Source organism: Cebidichthys violaceus, unplaced genomic scaffold (genome assembly GCF_023349555.1).
Source record: "Cebidichthys violaceus isolate CVI_PGR_0920_01 unplaced genomic scaffold, fCebVio1.0.p SCAF_12, whole genome shotgun sequence".
Lineage (NCBI taxonomy): Eukaryota > Metazoa > Chordata > Actinopteri > Perciformes > Stichaeidae > Cebidichthys > Cebidichthys violaceus.
The window spans coordinates 11,423,386-11,447,823 of NW_027176285.1; the positions used below are offsets into that span (position 1 = coordinate 11,423,386).

The window sequence follows — 24,438 nt, forward strand, 5'->3', positions numbered from 1 at the left end:
ATTTCTTTAAATAATAATGATAATAATCTTTATTCGTATTTAACATTCTACATCTTGTTCAACAGCAATCGCCGGTTCTGAAGTCAAAGCTTCATGTCTTAAAGCTGCATTCTCTCTAGTGTCCATCAGGGGGCGACTCCTCTGGTTGTATAGAAGTCTATGAGAAAATTACTCTACTTCTCTCTTGATTTATTACCTCAGTAGACATGAGTTTATGGTCTCAATCTCTAGTTTCAAGTCTTCTTCAATACAGCATGATGTTCATTTAGTAAATTATGGTCCATTTAGAGTCAAACAGACCATAAAGCAGGGGATGCTTTAGGCAAGGCAAGGCAAGTTTATTTGTATAGCACATTTCAACAACAAGGCAATTCAAAGTGCTTTAGGGGCGGGGCTACACAGTGATTGACAGGTCTTTACCAGAGACCTATACGGCGTCTCTACGTCACTCCTTCTCAGTCCAAATATGGTCACTTCCTGTTCACTGGTTGCAAAAAACAAGATGGCGACAACCGAGGCTTCATAACATCAACAAACCGATGAGAGACGTCACATGTTTGTGTGTCCGTTTCAAATAGTTATTATTGAAGGAAAGAAGAGGTACATCTATATAAAATTGTACGTCTAAAGTTGAAGGTTATTTATTTCCTTGTTTCATCCTCTTTATTATCATTTTCTTATAAACTCACCGTGTGACAAGACTCTCGTCTTAAAGCTGAATGCCTCATCAAACTGTCACAGCAGCGAATGTCACGGCAAGTTTCCATCAAACAAATCTGAAGAAACAAAAATGCCACAAGTCTGTCAGCGCTCATCAGCGCTTCTATTGTCTCCTCCAAGGAAACTAAACGCAGCACATTCATCTTGTAAACTGGTTATGAACACAGTCGGCGCTCTAATGGACTTCTCAACATCTGGGATTTTAATTATTCATCTGAACCGGAGTTTTTTGCGCAGGTAGCAGCACCGATTTGGAAGCTGTCGGCACATTTTTCTCTGATTCATGACAGGAAGTTAACTCCACAATATGTTCAGCAGGTTTTTTGAAGCTCCATCAGAAACACTAACTTGTGTTGTAAGACGTTTGTGTTTCAGCGGCTCAAACAGCAGGTCCCACGTTATAATTCTCTCTCTGTATTCATGCGTCTGCTCTCAGAACGCTTTTATTGTTTGAATGGTTCAAAGTCACATGGTGACCCTGCTGATATTTATAAGGTAATTGGGATGAGTGCAACAACAAAAGCAAGGCGCAGGGAATGCAAATGTGCACACACACACACACACACACACACACACACTGGAGACCAATTAAGGGCAAAGGATTGCCAGCCACCAACGGCTCCTAAAAAAAAAGGAATTCTGCCAACACAATAAAGAAAACAAAACCACAGACGTGTTGTTCTTATTCATCTCATTTAGTCTGAAAGGTTTGGTGTGTTCCCCCTCAGCTGTGATGCTGTTTTCAAATGTTTAGAACCACAGGATCATAAGTGGGATATTCTCTCGTATCATATTTTGTTTGTCTAGTAGTTCTACTCCACTACCCCGTTAGTCGCGGCTAAAGAAGGAGCTAATCGAAAAGCACAAACCAAAGTCAAAACACTTTGTTTCGTTGCCGTTTAGAACGAACCACACCTAATTGGTGTTCTGTTACCAGCAGTGTAAAACGGACTTCAGCAGATCAGAACTAAAGGATAGCAACATCGTCCAAGTGGTAAAGTTGAGGTTTGATGGAACTATACCGTATTTCATGTGCAAGTAAACGTCATGCTGATAAATAATACTGTGAACGTTATAAGTACTTTTATAGAAGGCTTATTTTAGAGCCGGCAAGCCGGGTCTCATTCGTAGGAAGTCAAACACGGACACTTTGTCACAATCTTTGCATCGGTGTGAGGCTTTTCAAGGACTTATGATGTAAACCCGTCCTCCTCATTATTAGACGCTCAGAGAAAATGAATCGTACAAACACAAGACTTTCAACCAGGAGATTGGTGTTCGTGTCCCAAAGTCATGTTAGCGATGTTTGTGTCATGTTTTCCGTACTCACGCTGTTTATGCTTTGTTTGTATTTATACTGTCAGTGAAGTAATAAGCCCCTCAAGGGCAGTGTTGCGCGATCGGATCACAACTTCAAACTCCAAAATCAATAAAACAAACCAGCTCAAATCATAACCTTTTTTTGCAACCGGTGAACCAGTAAATGAGTCAATAATAATATGTTATCATATATAATATGACAACAAAGTGAACCGAATGTTTGTTTTTTATCTGTGGCCCAAAGTTCATCTGCTTTAGAGACCTTAAAGTTTTTTAATCTGAATCTGTGCAAAGTTTTTCTATGTCTTTAGAAGATGTATAGGTGTGTGAGTGTGTGTGTGTGTGTGTGTGTGCGTGTGAGTGTGTGTGTGTGTGTGTGTGTGTGTGTGTGTGCGTGTGTGTGTGTGTGTGTGTGTCGACATCTGCTGCTGAGTGGCTGCCTAAATAATTGCGAGCTGTGAAAGCTGAAATGAGTTTCTTGATGTCGGCGGTTTTGACACATTGAGCGGTAATTCAGGTACGTCCAGAAAAAAAGAAATGGCTATTTATTTCCTGTCTGCAGGTGTAAAAACCGCAGAAGAAAAAGAAAATCGCTCGTGTTGTTGACAACCCAGAGAGGATATTTTTCCGGCTTGATAGAGATGACAGGTGCTCATGTTTTTGCCGTGTAAATGACACTCAAATGTATATTGAGGAGAAACTGCACCATGGTGTTCAGTGTATGTTGGATTGTTGTGACCGCAAAGTGTGTGTGTGTGTGTGTGTGTGCGTGTGTGTGTGTGTAAATGCTGCTCTGTGCTGTTTTTGAACTAAGCTGCTGGAGATGGCATTTTAGCATGCACGGCAGAGCGGTTTGCCTGTCTATGCATTTCTTCTTTCTTTTTTTTTTAGCCCCCACCATCCTCTTTGCTCAGCTCCTGTCATGCTTAACTGCCCTGTCTCTCCACTACACCATCACCACCAGTGTGTGTGTGTGTGTGTGTGTGTGTGTGTGTGTGTGTGTGTGTGTGTGTGTGTGTGTGTGTGGCTGTGCTGGCTAGATAACCTGGCTCCTGATAAGCCCAGCAGGACAGTGACAGAACCACCCAGAGTCTTGCTCCAGGGGCATTTTCAAAAAAAGAAAATACATATTTTTGTCTGGACTGTCGAAATGATTTCCTTCCATGTGTTTTTTTCTCCCCCCCACTCTTCCCAGATAAAGAAGTCCCCATGGCCTCCTCCTCCACCCGGCCACCAGCGGTGACACCAGCAGGCCTCACACAGGAGAGCCCCAGAGCCAAAAGCTCCAGCTCGTTGACCGGAGGTTTGCTTCAGTCGGTGCTGAAAACTCAAAAGGGACTTGTCTCCCAGGAGGGGGGGGGCATCCTCCCCTCCGCTCTGCCCCAGAACCTGCTTCCTCTTCTGGGCAGAGGGCTCAGCATCGGCTCCCTCCCCGGAGGTCGTTCTCTGGAGCATCAAAGCGGGGGGTTGCTGAGGAGGATGAAACCCCCGGCGGCGGGTCGAGGCGGCGGTCCAACCGAGCCTCCTCCAACGCACACACCTGAGCAGGAGGAGGTCACCACTGTGGGCACGATGCTGGACACGGACACGGAGACACCGTCCTCAGGTACACAGCGGTGCAAAATAGTACATTTAGTACAGTTTTGAGGTACTTCACTACCTACTACATTCTCCGGTACATTTCATAAAGTAATATTCTAGTGGAACAGCTCTTATAGATGGTTACATCGGCCGGTCAGCCACTTTGGTCCGAGACGGAAATATCTCAAAAGCTGTTGTGATGAAACATTCATGTTCCCCAGAGGATGAATTGTAATAACTCTGGTGATCCTCTGACTTTTTTATCCAGGGCTGTCATCAGGCAACGTGTCCTCATTCGTGATTTTTACCAAAAAGTTATTCGTCATTTTTCAAAATTAACTTCCGTCTTCACAGGAAACAGCTTAGTTCGGAAACGATGGTGAAATACGTAGTTATATGTTTAGGCAACAAAACTGCTTATTAAGCTTGAGGAAAAGATTGTTCTTTGGTTGAAATAACTATAGAACTGGTGTTACTTGCGTATGCAAATTACGTGATGAATAAATCAACATCGACGTGTCGGTTTACACGGGGAGCCTCTTGAATAAAAGATAAAAGGTCATTCATTTCCGTACTTATATCTACAAACGCTGTTTGAGAACCGCCTGCATCAGTTCAACATTTCATAAGAATTATCGGATTATGAATGATGCATTCAATGATCCGCTAGAAGTGGAGTTACCTTTTGATATTATACTCTACTACTTTTAATCAGAAATAAAGGAATACTGTTCCGCCACCGATGGGAGTATGTGGTTATTTATTAGCAGTCACTGTTAGCAGCCTGCTGCCTGCTGTGTAGCCGCTTTGATCCCTGTAATTTCCATCATTAATTATACACAGCAGGGATTTCCAGCTCACATTAAAGGGATTACAAGGCAGGGTTGAGAACACACAAACAAAAAAAATGTAAAATAAATAAATAAAGGTCAGAGCAAAATAAAGTCCTCTATCTCTCTCTCTCTCTCTCTCTCTCTCTCTCTCTCTCTCTCTCTCTCTCTCTGCAGCTTTGTCGAGCTGCATGGTGAATTTCTCGGACCCAGAGGGCTACATAGACTCATCCGATGACCCCCCGCTGCCCGACGGCGCCGTCGTACACTGCACCTACACCGTGACGGTGTACAATGGCTACGGGGTGGAGCTGCAGGTAAACACACCTGGGGGGCAGCACAGTCACAGACACACATCACCTGTGAAACCATCACACGGTCACTGAGATTCACGTTGCTATCCTGCCGGTCGTCAGGTGGGTTGATCTCAGGTTGAACTCCGCCTCCTAGTGGCAGCTGCTTGTTCTCCCAAGTTTTTCAAAATGCAAGAATATTGAAAACTTTACAATAACAATATAATTTAGAGATACAATATAATTAAAAAAATTATTTATAAAAATATTGAAAAAATATTTGAAAAAAATATTTTGAAAAGTTTTTAAAAAATAATTTAAAAAATATTTTAAAAGTATTTAAAAAAATATGTAATAAAATATTTCTGTTTAAATGTAATGTTCGTATATATTCTGTATATATATATACCGTACGCAATGTTATATTAAATAATATATATATATATATATATATATATATATATATATATATATATATTATATTCTGTATGTCTCTTAGATTAAAGAAAGGGAATAACAAACATCCTTTTAAGAGCAACCTGAGTACCATGTCTGACGATTAAAAACACAAATAATAATAATTTTCTTCTCCTCTTTTAATCCTTCCTGTGCTTCCAGGTGAAGAGCGTGAACCTGTCGGAGGGCGAGCAGCTGTCCATCAGGAGCGCCGACGAACGAGGCGCCCTGCTGGTCCTGGCCAACCACACGCTGCTGGTGGAGGGTCAGGTGATTCGCAGTCCCACCAACACTCTGTCCGTCTACTACCGCTCCGCGCCAGAGGCCAGTATGGGCATCTTCCAGCTGCACTACCAGAGTGAGCGTGCACACGTATATATATCAGGATGCAAATATGAATATTCATGTATTTCTTTAAAACGCACCGTACAAATTGAATAAAATGAGGATGCTTCATTAGGGCCTGGGGGCCTGTTTGTACTCTGTATACGTGCTAATTGCATAATCAAAAGTCTTCTCATCTAATCACTTAGCAAGGTGATTGAATCTGTCGTGTGAATTGGCTGATGAGAGATCTGATTAATTGGCTCTCATCTCATTAGGAGGCTGAGGATGTGGGAGTTTGTATAGAGAGTGTGTCTGTGTGTGTGTGTGTGTGTGTGTGTGTGTGTGTGTGTGGGGGGGGGGTGTGTGTGTGTGTGTGTGTGTGTGTGTGTCAGCCCATAATGGATATGACAAGGACTGGAAAAGGAGGAAGCATCAGTGTGTTAGGACCCACCTGTGCCATTAATCACAGCCATCTAATCCTCTTACATCACCGCCAGGTAGGAGAACAGAGCAGAGTTTTAAAAATACCTTCAGGGAGAGAGGGATATGCTCAAGATGAGGCATGAAAAAAACAGCGTTAAGGGAATAAAAACGGCATAAACAGACCAGGAATATTATCACTCGCAGCGCACAAAGCTTATTTAATTACAATTTACTCAATTAAAAATCACCCGTGGGGTGTTTGATTTCTCAAGTGACCCTCCAAATAGATTAGAAACGAAAACAATGAACCTATAAAGTGCTCATTTACAAAATGCTTTAAAGCTGATTTTAATTAAATATGAATCTTTTTTTTTCATAATAATATATTTATATAATTAAGAAGAAGTTTCAGCTTCTTCTTGTTTTGCCAGCAACTCTGTCAAGCTTCAATGGCCATTGAAAGAAAACTAAACTGGTCTAGGATCCGTGCTGTAAAATGTGATGAAGTAAATGTAATAATTGTCTAAACGGTGATGAAATAAAAGCTAAAAGTCACACACAAAGACTTGCATTTATATCATGGCCCTGGTGAATACTCGATTCTGATTGGCTGCAGGGTATCTATTAATTCCTGATAATGCACCTATTAAGTAATTCCAGTTAAGCTGGCTACATTTAAATAAATACATAAATACCTTTTAATATCTTATTTACAACAACAAATGTAGACCGTCAGTGCTTTGTCTGCTAGAAAATAAAAAAGGATTTCGTCAAAATATGGATGTTGATTTGGGGACAGTGACATGGCTGGATAGCTAGCGTTAGCTAGTCCGGTTGTTAAACATATTATCAAATCATATTCACTGTTTGTCATCCATATCCGATGTCACTACATACTTTGAATCTTGCTAGCATAAATAACGTTAGCTTTATGCTAGCGTTATGCTAATCAGGATGTCGTGAAAATATGGATATTGATTTGGATACAGTGACATGACTGAAAAGTTAGCTATTCATGTTGTTAAACTGTCAAATTATATTTACTGTTTGTCAACCATAATGTTATTTACTTAGAATCTTGCTAGCATTGATATATATATATATATATATATATATATATATATATATTGATATTGATTGATATTGATGTGGGGCGGTGACATTATTTACCTTCAATCTTGATAGCATAACATTAGCTTCATGCTAGCTTCATGCTAATCAAGGTTTCGCAGAGCTAGCTAGTCTATCAAATTATATTTACTGTTCATCAACCGTACGCAACCGTTCTTGCTAGCATAAAATCAGCTTAAAGGCTGGCAGCCAAGTGGACGAGAAAGTTCTCCAGTTGCCAAATCACAGTTAAGGTCTGTTCGGTCTATCTTTCTATCGGGTGGTACATTTTTAATTCATCATGTGTGTTTTGCAAACTGTAGCTGTAGTAGTTATTATAGTATTTACTGCAGAAGTAGAAGCAGTAGTGCTCTGATTACCAGTGGTTACAACAGCAGTAACAGCAAAACAAGCATTGTGCCGTGAGGTCAGTGCTTATTCCCTTCCTAATACATGAAACCCTGGTGAACTGTTTTTTCTCCCTCTGTGTGCAGTCTTCAGGCTGAGCTGCTCACTGCCGAAGAGGCCTCACTTCGGTGAGGTGTCCGTCCTGGACCTGTTACCAGGAGGCACGGCCCGCTTCCACTGCCACATGGGTTACCACCTGCAAGGGGAGCCGCTGCTCACCTGCCTCAACGCCTCCCTGCCGGTGTGGAGCGGCAAGGTGCCGAGCTGCAGAGGTGAGTGCTGCTGCTGTAAAGGAGTCTGCCAGCGCCATCTTAGATTATGGCCGTCGCCATGTTGTTTTTGGCCCTAAATCATACCCTGCTTTATGGGCAAAGCATTTAAGGGAGCAGTGTGTAGGATTTTAGTGGCATCTAGTGGTGAGGCCGCAGATTGCAACCAACTGAATATTCCTCCATTTACTCGTCTTTTCCATCGAATCCGAGAATTATACGGTGGCCTTCAGGTAACGTAAAACCAGACAGCAACCTCCGCTTCTGCCGAGTGAAACTGATGCGGAAGTGTCTTAAACCTGCATTCTCTCTATGCTTTAGGGGCAGGGCTACTCAGTGATTGACAGGTCTCTACCAGAGACTATATGGCGTCTCTATATGTCACTCCTCCTCTGTCCTAATATGGTCACTCCTGTCCACGGTACCAGAACGAATCACCAGTGTTTTCACAATTCTAAATATTTGATGCACAGTAAAGCTACTGCTCACCAGAACCTGAAAATATACTTAAAGGATATGCTGAACATAAATGTGTGTCTTTATGGCGGATCACATTGTGCCTTTTCAATAAATAAAAGTGAACTCGTTCTCTGCAGCTCTTTGTGGAGGCACAGTGAAGAATGCCACAGTGGGTCGGGTGCTGTCCCCTTCGCCCCACCATGGGCCCAACGCCACCCAGGACCGCTCCTGTTCCTGGTCCCTGGAGGCCCCCAAGGACCAGAGGCTACACCTCCATCTGGAGAGACTGGCCCTGGGACCCACTGACAGGTAGGAGAGCATCACGTTTTCAGGGTTTTACATATAAACAATTGTTGTATATTTTTAATTTTTAATTTTTAATTTAATGTTCTTCACATTAGTTTAAAACAAAATAAAATCATATTTTACAAACTCTTTGTGTGTCTTGGCTGTAAAAATCTTAATTTGTAAAGTAACTAAAGCAGATAAATGTAATGGAGTAGAAGCAGAAAGTGAAGTGGCACGGAAAGAAAAGTACAAGTACCTCAGATTTGTACTTGAGTAAATGAACCTGGTCCTCCACGGTGTAGAACCAGAACCAGGTTCTGTGGATCACCCGTCCTCACGGTGATCTCCTCCCCTGCAGGTTGGTTCTGTGGAGCGGACTGGATGCCGGCTCCGTGGTTCTGTTTGACTCGGGTCGGGGGGGTCAGATCCCTTTTGAAGGGGTGATCAGTGAAGGACCGGCTGTGAGGATCCAGTTCATCACCGATCAGCCCAACCACAACACGGGCTTCAACATCCGCTACGAAGGTACAATATATATTTATATATGAAGGTACAATATATATTTCAATATTTATATATGAAGGTACCCTACGAAGGTACAAGCTGCTGTATGAGTGGATATACTCTTTCTCTGTCTCCCTCCCTCTCTCCTTCTCTCCTACCCTCCCCCCTCTCCCTCCCTCTCATCGCTCCCCCTCTCTCTCTCTCTCCCCCTCTCTCTCTCTCTCTCTCTCTCTCTCTCTCTCTCTCTGTCTCACCAGAAACAACTTTTATGAACATCATTATTTCCTCAGAGAATGAAACATAATTTTTCTCATCTCCTGCAGCTTTTGAGCGAGGTCACTGCTACGAGCCGTACCTCCAGAACGGGAACTTCACGACGTCCGACCCGTTGTACGGCGTCGGAGCCGTGATCCAGTTCACGTGTGACCTGGGTCACGCTCTGGAGCAGGGCCCCCCTGTCATCGAATGCATCAGCGCCAGGGACCCTTATTGGAACGACACGGAGCCGCTGTGCAAAGGTACCGCTGAGTCAGGGCTTTATATCAGATTCAGGGAACTCTGAACTCGATGCTCACTTCTTCATAACTTGTGAGGTTTGATGATTTACGTCATAGAAAACCCCAAAATTGATGTTTAAGGTTCCCTGTTCTGCTTTTTGTGTTCTGCTTTTTGTGTTGAGTTTCATTCATCTCCCCCCCTCCCTCTCTCTCTCTCTCTTTCTCTCTCTCTTTCTCTCTCTCCATCCCTCCATCCCTCTCTCCCTACAGCCCAGTGTGGTGGTGACCTGACGGGTCCCGGTGGGGTGATTCTGTCTCCTAACTGGCCCGAGTGGTACGGAGAGGGGGAGGACTGCAGCTGGAGGATTCACGTCGGGGAAGACAAGCGGGTTCTTCTGGATGTACAGCTGTGAGAAACACACAAACACACAAACACACAACTACGACTCGTAAACATAAAAAAAAAAACTTCCATCAGAAGTTTTGTGCTCCAGCAAGAACCGAACGTTATCATTAATAATGCATGAGAGGGCTCCGGCCTATTGATATTTCTCCATTTCTGCTCATACGGAGTCATTAAATTCAAAACTTGACAACATGAGAGAGCGCGCTGCCTCTCTCATGATCCTCATCCTGTACGTTTACTGGCCTCCGTCGGTTAACTGCATGAAGCTGATGGATCCAATCTTTTCCTCTGATCCCCTGTGTTCATGCCTCAGAAACACACAACATTTAAGAGCCAATATATATGTAGAAGTTTTATTCAGTTCAAGCAGCTCTTCAAGTGATTCTGATGGATTCATATTTGTAGATAAATCCTGTTGCAGTTTGAATGTTTAGACTTTAGTTTATGTAGAAGTTTGTATCACCCTTCAGAGTTTATTCCCACAAGATATTTTAGTTAAATCTAGGAACAGTTTAAATAGTCAGAACAACGTGAAGGATGTGGAGTAATAAGACCAAAGACATTGAAATGAACATATGAAATAATATCTTTAAAGGGCGTTTTTTTTTCTCGTGAGATTCATTCCCATTATTTTTGAATAAATAAATTAAGTTTTTACATTTTCCTGTTGTTTAATCGTCACCCCCCCGAGTGTGTAAAGGCAGTTCAAAGTAATATCTGTATATTTATTTAATCTACCTCAGTGTGTTTTAATGCTCAATTAAACATACTGTAAATAAGTAAAGTTTAGGCAGTCAAGGAGATAAAATGCCAGCAGCCTTATTCTTTAAAAAGTATATTAATTAATTCTACATTCAACGTTATTTTTCTTTGGTATGAAATCACTACTTCTCAAACATCCTTCAGTCCTTTTGGTAGATTTATGATGTATCATATTTACAGATAATATAATTTCCCCCAAACTGGATCGTCTGCGATGTGTTGAATCGAACGTCTCTGGGGCCATAAATCCACATCTGTGTTCAAACACTCTGCCCGTGGATGAATGCAGCGTTTAGCCTCTGAGGTCACCTCGTCTCCCACGCAGTTGCCTGAGTCATCGGAGCGAGCTGATGCTCTCCCTCGTCTCGTCTCCCTTTTCAGACTGAACATCAGCGACAGCGACATGTTGACCATCACGGACGGCGACGAGGTGACGACTCGCATCCTCGGGCGCTACGTGGGAGGAAGCGGCCCCTTCAAGCTCTCCTCCACCACCCCGGACCTCACCGTCTCCTTCCACTCCGACCCAGCGGGGCTCGTCTTCGGCAAGGGCGAGGGCTTCATCATCAACTACATGGGTGAGGGTTCAAAGCTGCACAAACAAGGGGCCTGTTCTACCTTTATTGTGACAATATAAGGATGAAGTAGAGGGTCATACATGGCGTTGATCTAAATGTTTAGTATCGTCAACTAATCCCACGAAAAGACCCAAAAGAGACAAAACGTTCAGTCCTTCTTCTCAATACTTCCTGACTTCCTGTCTGTGGCTTCAAGCACATTGGTTCCTACTGAAGATGTGAATCTTTACAAACACAAATATATAGTTGCATTTAAAAAACAACCGCCAATTTTTCCATTTCCACTTCATCACATCACTCTGTGCTCCCGCTAGAAAATTGTTTTATTAATCCGCCGCTGAAAATAGTCCCGAAAAAAGTCACTAGTTCCTCCTGATTGTTTGATTCAAACTACAGCGAGCAGCTGTTTAGGAAATTAATGACACTTTAAAAAGGATTTAAGAAGAAGAATACCATGTTTACAACATGTAGCTCTGAGATGTAGTACAGTAAAAAGTACAATATGTACCTCTGAGATGTAGTACAGTATAAAGTACAATATGTACCTCTGAGATGTAGTACAGTATAAAGTACAACATGTAGCTCTGAGATATAGTACAGTAGAAGTATAAAGTACAACATGTAGCTCTGAGATATAGTACAGTAGAAGTATAAAGTACAACATGTAGCTCTGAGATGTAGTACAGTAGAAGTATAAAGTACAACATGTAGCTCTGAGATGTAGTACAGTAGAAGTATAAAGTACAACATGTAGCTCTGAGATGTAGTACAGTAGAAGTATAAAGTACAACATGTAGCTCTGAGATATAGTACAGTAGAAGTATAAAGTACAACATGTAGCTCTGAGATGTAGTACAGTAGAAGTATAAAGTACAACATGTAGCTCTGAGATGTAGTACAGTAGAAGTATAAAGTACAACATGTAGCTCTGCGATATAGTACAGTAGAAGTATAAAGTACAACATGTAGCTCTGAGATGTAGTACAGTAGAAGTATAAAGTACAACATGTAGCTCTGAGGTGTAGTACAGCAGAAGTATAAAGTACAACATGTAGCTCTGAGATGTAGTACAGCAGAAGTATAAAGTACAACATGTAGCTCTGAGATGTAGTACAGTAGAAGTATAAAGTACAACATGTAGCTCTGAGATGTAGTACAGTAGAAGTATAAAGTACAACATGTAGCTCTGAGATATAGTACAGTAGAAGTATAAAGTACAACATGTAGCTCTGAGATATAGTACAGCAGAAGTATAAAGTACAACATGTAGCTCTGAGATGTAGTACAGTAGAAGTATAAAGTACAACATGTAGCTCTGAGATGTAGTACAGTAGAAGTATAAAGTACAACATGTAGCTCTGAGATGTAGTACAGCAGAAGTATAAAGTACAACATGTAGCTCTGAGATGTAGTACAGCAGAAGTATAAAGTAGCAGAAGATGGAGGTGATTTGTTGACATAAAGATGAACAGAATAAAACATCGTCTTCATCCTTTAATTCTTTTCATTCACTCTGATTCAGCTTCTCCCTCTCGAGCTGTCGACTCCGTTTTTCATCTTCCCTTTTCTCTCTCTCTCTCTCTCCTCTCATCTTTATTCGTCTTCTCCTTTCATTTCGATCTGCCCTTATTCAATCACGTCTCGTTTGTTTTCCATCGCCTCACAATGCGTCTGATCTGTGCACACAGGCAGAGCCCGGAGTTTAAACAAGCAGCCAAATAAGCTCAGTCTGCGCCCACAGCTGTCGCCATGCATCCAACACCTGACTCCAGTTCTGAGACAAAACACATTGTCCAATTTACTCGTCACCCTTCGTGACACCGCACACGTTTCCCAGAGGAGTAAATCGAGCAGACGCAGCGTGGATGCTTATAGGCTATTCTCTCTCTTTTGATTGTGTGTGCAGGAATGTGTGTTTGCTCTCGGAATACATTACCCCGCCACACACACACTCTCTTGGAGGAGGAGGAGAACCGAGCCAATAGATGATGAATAATTGATACAGGAACTTCAACTTACAACTCCCTGTAGGCCTATTATATTGTACAGTGTAATGCAATACTGTACGCTGCCCGATCAATCATCAAATACAGCCAACATTATGCACACATACACACATACACACACACACACACACACACACACACACACACACACACTACGAGTCCCAACAGGAGGTTACTTATTTCGGTCTCTCTGGGCTCCGTAATGATTTTTTTATTATTTTTCTGTTTTTAAACGGCATAAATAATATTAATGTTCTGTATTTTCTTCTTGGCATGAGTGGATACTGGAAGTGGTTTTGTTTTTTTTGTTCGTCCTTTTGTTCTAGTCTGTTATACACTCGAGACATTAGAATCCACAGAGCAGCAGATGTGCAAAAAGGCAAGAATGAAGGATGGAAAAACACAAAGCGTCTGCAACATCCAGCGGATTTAACTGCCCTAATTGTTTGTTGGCAGGAGATGTATGCAATGTACAAAGGGGGTTTCCAGACAGGGACATCCAGAAATATAAACTTGTTAAGATTCCTTCACAACAAATCTTACCATTCAAATAAAGAGTTCTTCACCAATTGAGTGTTTCACCTACCATAACATTATTGTACATTGTAACATTCTCAGACTCACGACTGACAGGTTGAAGAAGAAAAAGATCAAAATCAAAGCAGCACAATCAGAGGTTGCTGCTTTTTTTTATATGCTTTTTCCCCACACATTCTTCTTTCATTTCTGGCACCTACATTACCCACAATGCAACTCTGCTCCTAACAGTTGTGTGTGTGTGTGTGTGTGTGTGTGTGTGTGTGTGTGTGTGTGTGTGTGTGTGTGTTTGTGGTGTGGTATGCTAGTAGCAGCTAATGTAGCCTGCAGCAGAGATGAGCAGCGGCCTAAAGAGGTCTCACGTCTTTCTAAACTTCACACTTCCAGATTTGTTTTCGTTATCAAATTTGTAGTCTTCAACTGACGCCGACTCAAGTGACATCACTTGAGGACATTTACTCCCTCTGGAGACATGAAAGGCTTTAACAGCAACAGTAGGAACAATATAGTAAGAAATAATGATGAAATGAATGTGTCTTAAAGCTGCATTCTCTCTAGTGTCCATCAGGGGGCGACTCCTCTGGTTGTATAGAAGTCTATGAGAAAATGACTCTACTTCTCTCTTAATTTATTACCTCAGTAAACATTGTAAACATGAGTTTATGGTCTCAATCTCTAGTTTCAAGTCTTCTTCAATACAGCATGATGTTCATTTAGTAAATTATGGTCCATTTAGAGTCAAACAGACCATAAAGCAGGGGATGCTTTAGTGGCGGGGCTACGTGCTGATTGACAGGTATCAAGATGGCTACAGGAAGCTTCAAAACAGCAGTCCACAAACAAATCACTGCGACTAAATCCACTTCTTCTATACATATACAGTCCATGACTATTAACAACAGTTACTGTCCACAGTTGGTTGCCAAAGTAGACATTATCTGTTGTATTTCCTTGTACAAAGTACTGCAGTTCTAGTTGTACATCAAGATTTGAAATACACATGTATGTCCTCTGTGTTTTGTACAATCACAAAAGACATTAACATGATCACAGCTTCTCCAACATAATGGTGCTGATCCATCTCACCAGAGGACGTTGTTACTAATTAGGTTCTTGGATTGAAAATGAAACTAAAAATATAAAGCTTATACTTGTTCAATACGCTGACATGACTTTAGATGTTAATTCCTTGATCGGTCTGAAGGGAGAGCTGTTCTACTCTTAAATTAAATTCAACTGGGATCTAAAATCTGAAGCTCCATTGATTTTTAAGATCGTGAAGACAAACACGGGGCGAGAGAGTTTGAGCTGCAAGCTTTAAATCGGAAGATCAGAAGAATTTTTTATTTGAAAAAGATCTTCAGAACGATCAAGAGACCGTTGGTCTGAGCCTCCTGCTGCCTCTCTGTCTCTGCTCCTCAGATACAACATGTAAAGCTTAAAAGATGAATCAGGGGAAAATATTCCTCCTCTGTATTCTTTTTTTCTCATTTAGGGAAGCAAAAAGGTTTCTGCCAATGAAAACACGTAAAAACTGAGAGCATCTGCTCCACTGAGAGTTTGAAACGGCCTCTTTGAAGGTGCACTAATTTGTATTTTGGGGTCTAGTGAGTTTGTGTAATGCAAGAGGTAGTGGTTCAAAACCTCAGATTAATCCCACAGTTTACCGTTAACCATCAGAGTGTAAATAAAGTTTTAACATTAACCATCAGAGTGTAAATAAAGTTTTAACGTTAACCATCAGAGTGTAAATAAAGTTTTCCTGACGATGGTTCTCCTCCAGTATTCAGTAGAACATGTGTTTCTAGTCTCTGATCTCTGATCATGTTTCATTGTAAACAACCAATCAGTGTTTAAACCAACAGGAGGAGAGCTAGTAACGTTAGCAGCACCGCTAACGGCTAACCAACGGAGGTTCACTTCTGTTACATTATGATGCCTTCAGGCTCTGCTCAGTGAAAATGAGTACTGGCTGAAGGTACATCATAACATTATCATGATGTATTCACATGTAATCTGTAAAATGTAGTTTTGGTGATAAACTTGGAGAATATAAAATAGATATTATGCTGATCCGAACCATGACTTTTATGATCCGGTGCACCTCTAGTAAGAGTAGTTGCTAGCTCGCCACGCTTCATTTTTAAGATAAAACACAGAATGAGGATTTCCTTTTAGTCCGGCGCTCGGTGACTCAATGAGCACCTGATGAGAGTCCAGTGTTCTCTCTCTTAGCTCTGTTTTTGGTCTCCACCACCTACTGAGAATAATATCTGTCTCTTTAGCTGCTAAATTGCTCCACTATGTTCCAATATAGACATTCTTGTCAGGTGATGGTGTTGATAAGTAGTCAAGTGTTTGCTAACATGGTCATCGACTAAGCTCATAACATGTCAAACTTGTCCATGACATTAAGTTATAATTTAAATTAAACGTTGATATCCAATTGGAATATAGAGAAAAGATGGAATGGATAATTTTATATTGTGTTTTTTTGTAATAAACAAGACAAACTAGAAAACATGTATAAAACAATGACAAAACATTGAGCGTTAAAGTTAATTCTTGACGTGAACAGAAACTGAGAGCCACTTACTCGCTTTCATCTGAATCTCATGGTCCTCATTAGAAGAGTTAGCTCAGTTGTTATCATGTAACCTCAGTATGTCATGTGATACCACACGTTCATGTAAGATGAAGACTGTGAGATGTGGCTGTTAGCCACTTCCTGGACCTTGAGTTAAGATATTTTTTCAAACATTTAATTACAAAGAACATCACTCTGACAGCAATGAAAAAAAAAACAACATTTTCTTCTGAGAGAGAAAGCTGACAGCTCATCATCATTGTATTGAGGGCGGCTTCAGTGGGAGTCTGAATTAAAACTGACTCCAAACGGCAGCTTGCAGAGGCAAAGTGTCCTCGTTGGAGTGGAGAGATGTGATATTTGAAGACTGTCCAACGCAGACGAAATCCATCATCCTGTCACACGGTTCAAGTGATTGCACAATAACTCCCATCAATCATCAGCACTGCGATCGCTTCTTCCACAAAGAGAGCGTGAGCCGGCGTCCCGTTTAATTCAGATGTCACGTCGTTCCTCTCGTCGTCTTCTTGACCCCCTTCGTAGGAAACGCTTCACTGCAGCTGAACTTGAACCACGAGCACAACGCCGCCATTAATCAACCTTTTTAAAAAGAAAAAAATGTCTTCTCTTTTTTCAGAGGTGTCCCGAAACGATTCCTGTCCAGACCTGCCCGAGATCCAGAACGGCTGGAAGACCACGTCCCACATCGCGCTGGTGCGCGGGGCTCGAATCACCTACCAGTGCGACCCTGGATACGACCTGGTGGGACGGGAGACCCTCACCTGTCAGCTGGACCTCTCCTGGAGCTCCCAGCCGCCGTTCTGCGAAAAGAGTCAGTTCTGCACTCTTATTCATACGTCCGTGAGCATGTATCTGTTATTGTTTAAAGGAATCCCCGTAGCTGGTGTTCACCTCGGACGCCATAATTCATACTCATTTTAGACACCCGCTGAACTTTGTATAGCTCTGAATTAAAGTCCAACACTTTGGTCCAACCTTCCCTGATTTGTCACCGGAGGAAAACAACAGCCTTGATTATTGATCCTCTTATTATATCATTGAACACAGCGGCGTTATCAGCCCTTCGTAGTGGACGTTTATAGGCCTGGTTTACGGCTTTGAGGAGGAGCGATGGACACAAAACAGATGATTCTCCTTTTCTTTTCAATGCTTATTTTGTTTCTCACAACTGTTGTGAAGTTCACACAAAAACTGTAAACAAACAAAAGCATAAATGCTCTCGAGCCACCGGCAGAGCTACGAGTGAAAACAGACAACAACAAAACCGAGAAATAAAATGTAGAAATACAGTATATTTAAAGGATTTATGAAGTGCAGAGGTAGAAGAATGTAACCTATTTAAATGACTTTGGGAAAGTTTTAAATTATTTATTGAAGAGAAGCTCAAGAGTTACTGTGTGTAGAAACTGAAGGCCGTCTCAGCTGATCTAAGAGCTCTGGATGGCTCCGAACACAGCTGTGTAGGTCAATAATGAATTATTTGGCAGCCATCTTACATTCACACATTTTGGAAATTCACCCAGAAGTTTGAGGGAAAACCACGTCCAGAATTTATTATGAGGAACTGAATGCACCCAAATGGATTTACATAAAGTATACTGAGGATATTCATACTCCTCAGAGGAACTATTTTCCTGCAGGTTTCACTTTCAAATTGTTCAACTTCAAGAACATTTCAGTCTTAAGAATCTTCTGGTCGAACTACTCATGTGATGTTTTATGCTATTTTACTTTTGTCTAACGATCAGAATATTAAGCGCTGATGTTCTGAGTGTTTTCTCAGTCATGTACTGCTCAGATCCGGGCCACGTGGAGCACTCCACCAGGTCTCTGTCCGACCCTAAACTCCTGGTGGGGACGACCATTCAGTACAGCTGCAGCCCTGGCTTCATCCTGCAGGGCGGCGCCACCATCACCTGCTATGGCCGCGAGCCCGGGACCCCCGTGTGGACGTCCCGACTCCCTCACTGCGTTTGTGAGTAGTCCGTACAGCTTCTTTTACCTCCCAGGGAAGAAACAAAAGCTGGTTGTTATTTTATTACTGGCTGAAACGGGGTTAGTTGTTTCCCCATAATTTGTCAGCCCTGTGATTTTTAAAAACCTTTCATCAGTCGCACATTTAACTGAAGATGAGAGCTCTTCTTTCCCCGTGGCTGTGCGATCTAACATGAGTGGGTTTGTGTGATTTCTTGCCCGGCTCTTTCTCTCTTTCTCTTTTTGCTCCGCTGACACAGATCACAGCGTCTCCACATGCCAGAGACGATGCTTCATCTCCTGCATTTTCATCTCGGCACTGACTTGTGTGTGTGTGTGTGTGTGTGTGTGTGTGTGTGTGTGTGTGTGTGTGTGTGTGTTTCAGGGGTATTAATGTTTGCGTGAAGTGTTTGATATGCAAATGTGATGCTAATGCACCGTACCAATCAGCTCTCAGCCACCTGGAGGAGGGGGGGTGGGATTATCCATGAGTCACGTCAACTCAGCCACAGCCTGTCAAATCTGTCAGTCCAGCTCAGTCAGCTTTCTTCTTCTTCTTCTTCTTCTTCTTCTGTGTCTAGCGGAGGATTCGGTTTCCTGCGAGAACCCCGGCCTCCCTGACAACGGCTACCAGATCCTGTCCAAGAGGCTGTACCTGCCGGGCGAGTCGCTCACCTTTGTCTGTTACCAAGGCTATGAGCTCATCGGAGAGGTCGCAATTAAGTGCATCATGGGGAACCCGTCCTTTTGGAGCGGCCCACTCCCACTCTGCAGGGGTGAGATTTTTTACCTTTGGATTTAATGCATGAACACATTATTCTTCAAAGACTTTTTTTTGCCCCCCCATGCTTGTTGATACAGATTGATCATGGCTCCTATGCACGCTAATGACCGCTTGCTGAACCCCCTTAACCCAAAATTGTAGCTTTGCAACTGCAGCCAGGCACAGCGTTTAAAGGAGCAGTGTGTAGGATTTTAGTGTCACTTGGTGGTGAGGATGCAGATTGCAACCAACAGAATATTCCCTTCGTTAAAACAGACCATAAAGCATCCCCTGCTTTATGGTCTGTTTGACTCTAAATGGACCATAATTTACTAAATGAACATCATGCTGTATTGAAGAAGACTTGAAACTAGAGATTGAGACCATAAACTCATGTTTACAATGTTTACTGAGGTAATAAATCAAGAGAGAAGTAGAGTCATTTTCTCATAGACTTCTATACAACCAGAGGAGTCGCCCCCTGATGGACACTAGAGAGAATGCAGCTTTAACACATGAAGCTTTGACTTCACTCGGCAGAACCGGAAGTTGTCGCCTGCTGACGACGTCCTCTAAAACGTGTAGAGTCAGGACCTTGAGCACATCTGGAAACCTTTACCGACGTAGTGACAGTTCAGAGAGGATCAGCCAACGGTCATTTCAAAGCTGCCCTTGTTACCAAATCAAAACTCCACATGAATGTCAATTTTCATATGCACTGACTGACAGAATGATGTCTTGCAGCCATCCGTGACTGCTTTGGCAACCATGCTTTGGAAGGTGAGTCTTATCCGTGTACGTCAGTGGGCTGAAAAGACCACACACAACAAAATTCAATGTGAACTGCTTGCATCTGCAAACATCTGCCTGCAGCGTTCATTCACTGTGTGTGTCTGTGTTCATGCGTTCACTGTAGCACACGTCTACGTTCGCTCAGCCTTCAGTTAACCTTGTTTTTTTCGTCTCTCAGTTGCGGAGGCGACGGCGGGCTCCACTCTGGACGGAGGGAACGTAGCGCTGGCCATCTTCATCCTCGTCCTCCTGCTGTCCGTGCTGCTCGGGGGGGCGTACGTCTACGTCACACGGTGAGATGTTTGACCTGCTCACGCTGGATCACTCACAGGGCAAAGTAGGAAAAACTCCCAAAAAACAGCTGACATGATGAGTAGCGGAGCAGCAGATCGGAGTCACAGATCGGATCAGAACAAAAGATAAAAGGGAGCAAATATAACTTTTAGAGATCCCATATCACGTTTTATTTGCCGCTGATTCTAATTGATTGATGATCCATATTAACAGATACAGATCCCTTTGATGTCTGATTATAGCAGCTGGTCCACAAGGATTCAGAATATTTATTTTGTTTTCAAACCATCCCAAAAATCATGACACACTGTCACTGTATAACACTGTCCTTGTGTTGTGTTCAGGTGCCGGTATCACTCCAACTTACGGCTTCCTCTGATCTACCCTCATCCGTACCGACAGATCACAGTGGAGACGGAGTTTGACAACCCACTCTACGAGACCGGAGGGGTGAGCGTCCATCACGTTAAAACATTCATCTCACTGGACTTTATTCCTTTCTCATTATCTTCATGTGTGGATACAGTGCACACGTTCTTTTACAGAATAACTCGGACTATTTGAAAAAGAAGAATTAATAGATGTGTTAAAGATTTATGACGGATAATAAAATGCTGTTAAAAAGGAGTGTGTCCAGTCTGACGTCTGAGAGGACGACTCCTGTATGTTTTAATGATGCTTTTATTTTGAAGAAAGTCTCTTTACTAATAGATGTGTTTAGGTTAGTAGATAGGGTCAACTTACAAAAGCATCATAATCAATAAAGAAATCTAATTTCTTGGTGTTATAAGCATACGTTCATTATAAATATATATAATATAATATATTATTATTATATATAAGTGTATATATGTTTATATATATTTATAAATATATTAATAAACATTACATTAATATAAATCGATTTTATGTTTATTAAAGATATTTATAAATATATATAATAATATAATGTATATTATACATTATTATATATATTAGATGTTATAATTATACATATATTTATAAATATTTTTAATAAACATTACATTGATGTAATGTTTATTAAAGATATTTATACATATTTATATAACATACAATATAAAATATATACTCTATACATTATATTTTATATTTTTATTGTATATTATAATTATATATATTTTTAAGATATTTTAATAGACATTACATAAATAAATATTAATGTAATGTTTATTAAAAATATTTATAAAAATATATATAATTATAACATATACATATATATAATAAGAATATAATATATTTTATATATTTTTTATATTTTTAATAAACATTGCATAAATACATATTGATAACGATGTGTTTAATTGAGAGTGAGGTGGACCAATCGGTTTGTTTGTTTGTTTGTTCTCATTGTCGACAGGACACTAGAGAATATGAAGTATCGATATGAGAGAGGACGTTCCCCCCCGTCCTAACTCTTCATCCCCTCCTCCCTCCTTCTCCGCCCCCTTTGGAGGAGGCGATGTAAATACAAATAGATGATGTCCGGCCACTTCTGCCACGAGACGAGAACCCATCGATCCTGTTCTCCTCCTCCTCCTCCTCCTCCTCCTTTTTTTGGACATGGCAAGCTTGATGGGAAACGGAAGAGGAAATCAGGGAGGTAGATGAAGAGGAGATGGAGGACGAAGGGGAAAAAAAGACCCAAAGATCCTCGAAGAACATCGAAGCACGGTGAGGAAGAGATGCTGGGTGTGAAAAAAAATAGTTAAGGAGGGGAGAGAAGGGAAGGAGAAGGGGACAGGACACAGTACGAGGACTGAAGCACTTTTTAGGATTTAGTGAAAAAATCCTGGAACAGAAAGAGAGAGTTAAAGTTGTAATCCTTAACATTTTCATGAAATCAAACCACACTTTTCATACTGTTCATGGTCTGATTTATTTCTGCAGTAACCACTCAACGTATTTATATTCAGTAATTATTTCTCTGTATTGTAGTTTTCAGTGTTGGTGGCGGAGTCTGCCATTCCTATGGTCTCAATCTCTAGTTTCAAGTCTTCTTCAATACAGCATGATGTTCATTTAGTAACTTATGGTCCATTTAAAGTCAAACAGACCATAAAGCAGGGTACGCTTTAGGGGCGGGGCTATACGGTGATTGACAGGTCTCTACCAGAGACGTATATGGCGTCTCTACGTCACTCGTCCTCAGTCCAGATATAGTCACTTCCTGTTCACTAGTTGCAAAAAACAACATGGTGTGGGCCGTAATCCAAGATGAATTCCCCTGTTTTATGGTCTGTTTGACTCTAAATGGACCATAATTTACTAAATGAACATCATGCTGTATTGAAGAAGACTTGAAACTAGAGATTGAGACCATAAACTCATGTTTACAATGTTTACTGAGGTAATAAATCAAGAGAGAAGTAGAGTCATTTTCTCATAGACTTCCATACAACCAGAGGAGTCGCCCCCTGATGGACACTAGAGAGAATGCAGCTTTAACACCTGAAGCTTTGACTTCACTCTTCCGATCCTCAGGTTGCTGCCTGGGTGACGCCCACTCACTTGAATAAAAATTGCTCTCTGAGCTCATGAGCCAGAAGAAATATTCTAGCTTCCAAGTCTGTTTCCGCCCACGGCCCAAAGCAAGGACGTCACACACACTTTAAAAAGGCTTTTCTTGGCTCTGGGAATGTTATACAAATATAAAAACCCTCCTTGTTTCAAAAACCAATGATACAAAGATTAATAATTGTCCTTGTTTGCAGTTGGAGGTGTCCTGTCATCGGTTTTACAGACATCTCTATTGATGGTGGATCTATTAAAGTAAAGCGTTCACTTTAACCAGATTGTGTAAAAACATTAAATTGTGAGCTCCTCAGTGAAACTATGAAGTCATGATTGATTCATCTGAGACCAACAGTCATGTGACAACAAATCAGAGAAACTTTGACTGAACTTCAGGAAGTGAACACAGAGAGGAGAGGAGAGGAGAGGAGAGGAGAGGAGAGGAGAGGAGGAAAGGCGAGAAGAGAGGAGAGGAGATGAGAGGAGAGGAGAGGAGGAAACATGTGAATCGTTTAATATTTAAAAGACGTGGAGCTTCTATTTTTTTCCAACATTGGTAACTCTAGTGGACACTTGAAACCATGTTTAATTTATAGATTAAACATTTGTTTTCCAATTTTAGTAAAATAAATTATCAAAGATATTCAACTTGTTTTTTCTTATTTATTATTATTATTAATCTGCACTAAAGACATGTTCTAGTTATCTCTTCTTCTAGTCATGATGGTTCTGTTTCTAGGAGCAGGACTTTTATTTTGAAAAGAAAGCCAAAACCACAGAGAGAAAAATGTGACAGAAGTAAAAAAACTCCCCAAAACTGCTTTGGGTTCAGAGGGTTAAATGAGAACATGAAGAATAAAATGATTTTGGTGAAATATCACAACTTTAAACTTCGTTTCGGTTGCTTTTTCTGGCGGAAGCGTTCAAGGACCGTCGGAAAGGTGAAAATCTGACAATTATGACATATTTCAACAGCTTCTGGTTGTGATGAACAGAGAAATTTTGGCGATTGTTTAAAGAAAACATGCTTTTCAATCCCGCCGGTGGGTTTTGGGGTTCAGAGGGTTAATAAAACACACAGTAACGGACATCTTAAGGATTACAACTTTAACAGTCTTGGGGATTAATGGACTGGTTTTGTTGTTGTTTACATCCACACTCCCATCACCACTCACCTGCCACAGAAGTGATAATAACAGGAAGTAAATACTGTTCTGTTTCCTCGTTGGTGTCCAGTCCCTGAACCCCGCCCCCCCCCGCCTGCAGGCACCTTCAAGGCTTTTTGTTGACTCCGGTCCGTCCAGCTCTGGCTTTAGCTGTAGTTAAGTGGTGTTTTAATGACTTTAGGGCCAGTGCATTGCTGATGTCTTATTTCTCACATGTAGTTAGATGGGTGACTGTCGTAGACTGGCCTCAGAGTCTCCAGGTCCGGACCGATTCAGGACTTAAAGAGAAGTTAAATGCATCGGAGGTTTGCGATGTGAATAGCGTAGCTGTAGTTGACTGACTTGAGCTCAATCAAACCCACCAGATGATGTATTTATTTTGATGTACTGTATATGTGATGTTTTATGCAGATTGATAAATGTACATTTTCATTATGAGAAGACAGATGTTAACAGTTTCCCTAAATAAATGGTAAAACTTGAATAAAAAAGTACAAAAGACTTTCTAAAAATTGAGGCATTCTGGTGAATTCTT

The 24,438-nt window shown here is 41.3% G+C and overlaps 1 protein-coding gene across 2 annotated transcripts in view; it reads left to right on the top strand.

Moving 5' to 3' along the window:
- LOC137869152 (seizure 6-like protein) overlaps positions 1-24,397 on the top strand; it is a 48,690-nt gene extending 24,293 nt beyond the window's left edge. The window contains exons 2-17 of one of the 2 annotated variants that reach the window (XM_068706356.1): positions 3,236-3,646; positions 4,629-4,768; positions 5,363-5,558; positions 7,555-7,740; positions 8,334-8,505; positions 8,843-9,009; positions 9,312-9,506; positions 9,756-9,894; positions 11,035-11,231; positions 16,999-17,193; positions 18,166-18,357; positions 18,938-19,132; positions 19,864-19,899; positions 20,090-20,204; positions 20,550-20,655; positions 21,584-24,397. In XM_068706356.1, the coding sequence (XP_068562457.1) occupies positions 3,236-3,646; positions 4,629-4,768; positions 5,363-5,558; positions 7,555-7,740; positions 8,334-8,505; positions 8,843-9,009; positions 9,312-9,506; positions 9,756-9,894; positions 11,035-11,231; positions 16,999-17,193; positions 18,166-18,357; positions 18,938-19,132; positions 19,864-19,899; positions 20,090-20,204; positions 20,550-20,655; positions 21,584-21,613 (2,672 nt within the window). In that variant the 3' untranslated portion in view covers positions 21,614-24,397. The remainder of the gene's footprint in view (positions 1-3,235; positions 3,647-4,628; positions 4,769-5,362; positions 5,559-7,554; positions 7,741-8,333; positions 8,506-8,842; positions 9,010-9,311; positions 9,507-9,755; positions 9,895-11,034; positions 11,232-16,998; positions 17,194-18,165; positions 18,358-18,937; positions 19,133-19,863; positions 19,900-20,089; positions 20,205-20,549; positions 20,656-21,583) is intronic. The other variant, XM_068706357.1, reaches the window with a different exon arrangement.
- Positions 24,398-24,438: the final 41 nt, after the last annotated feature.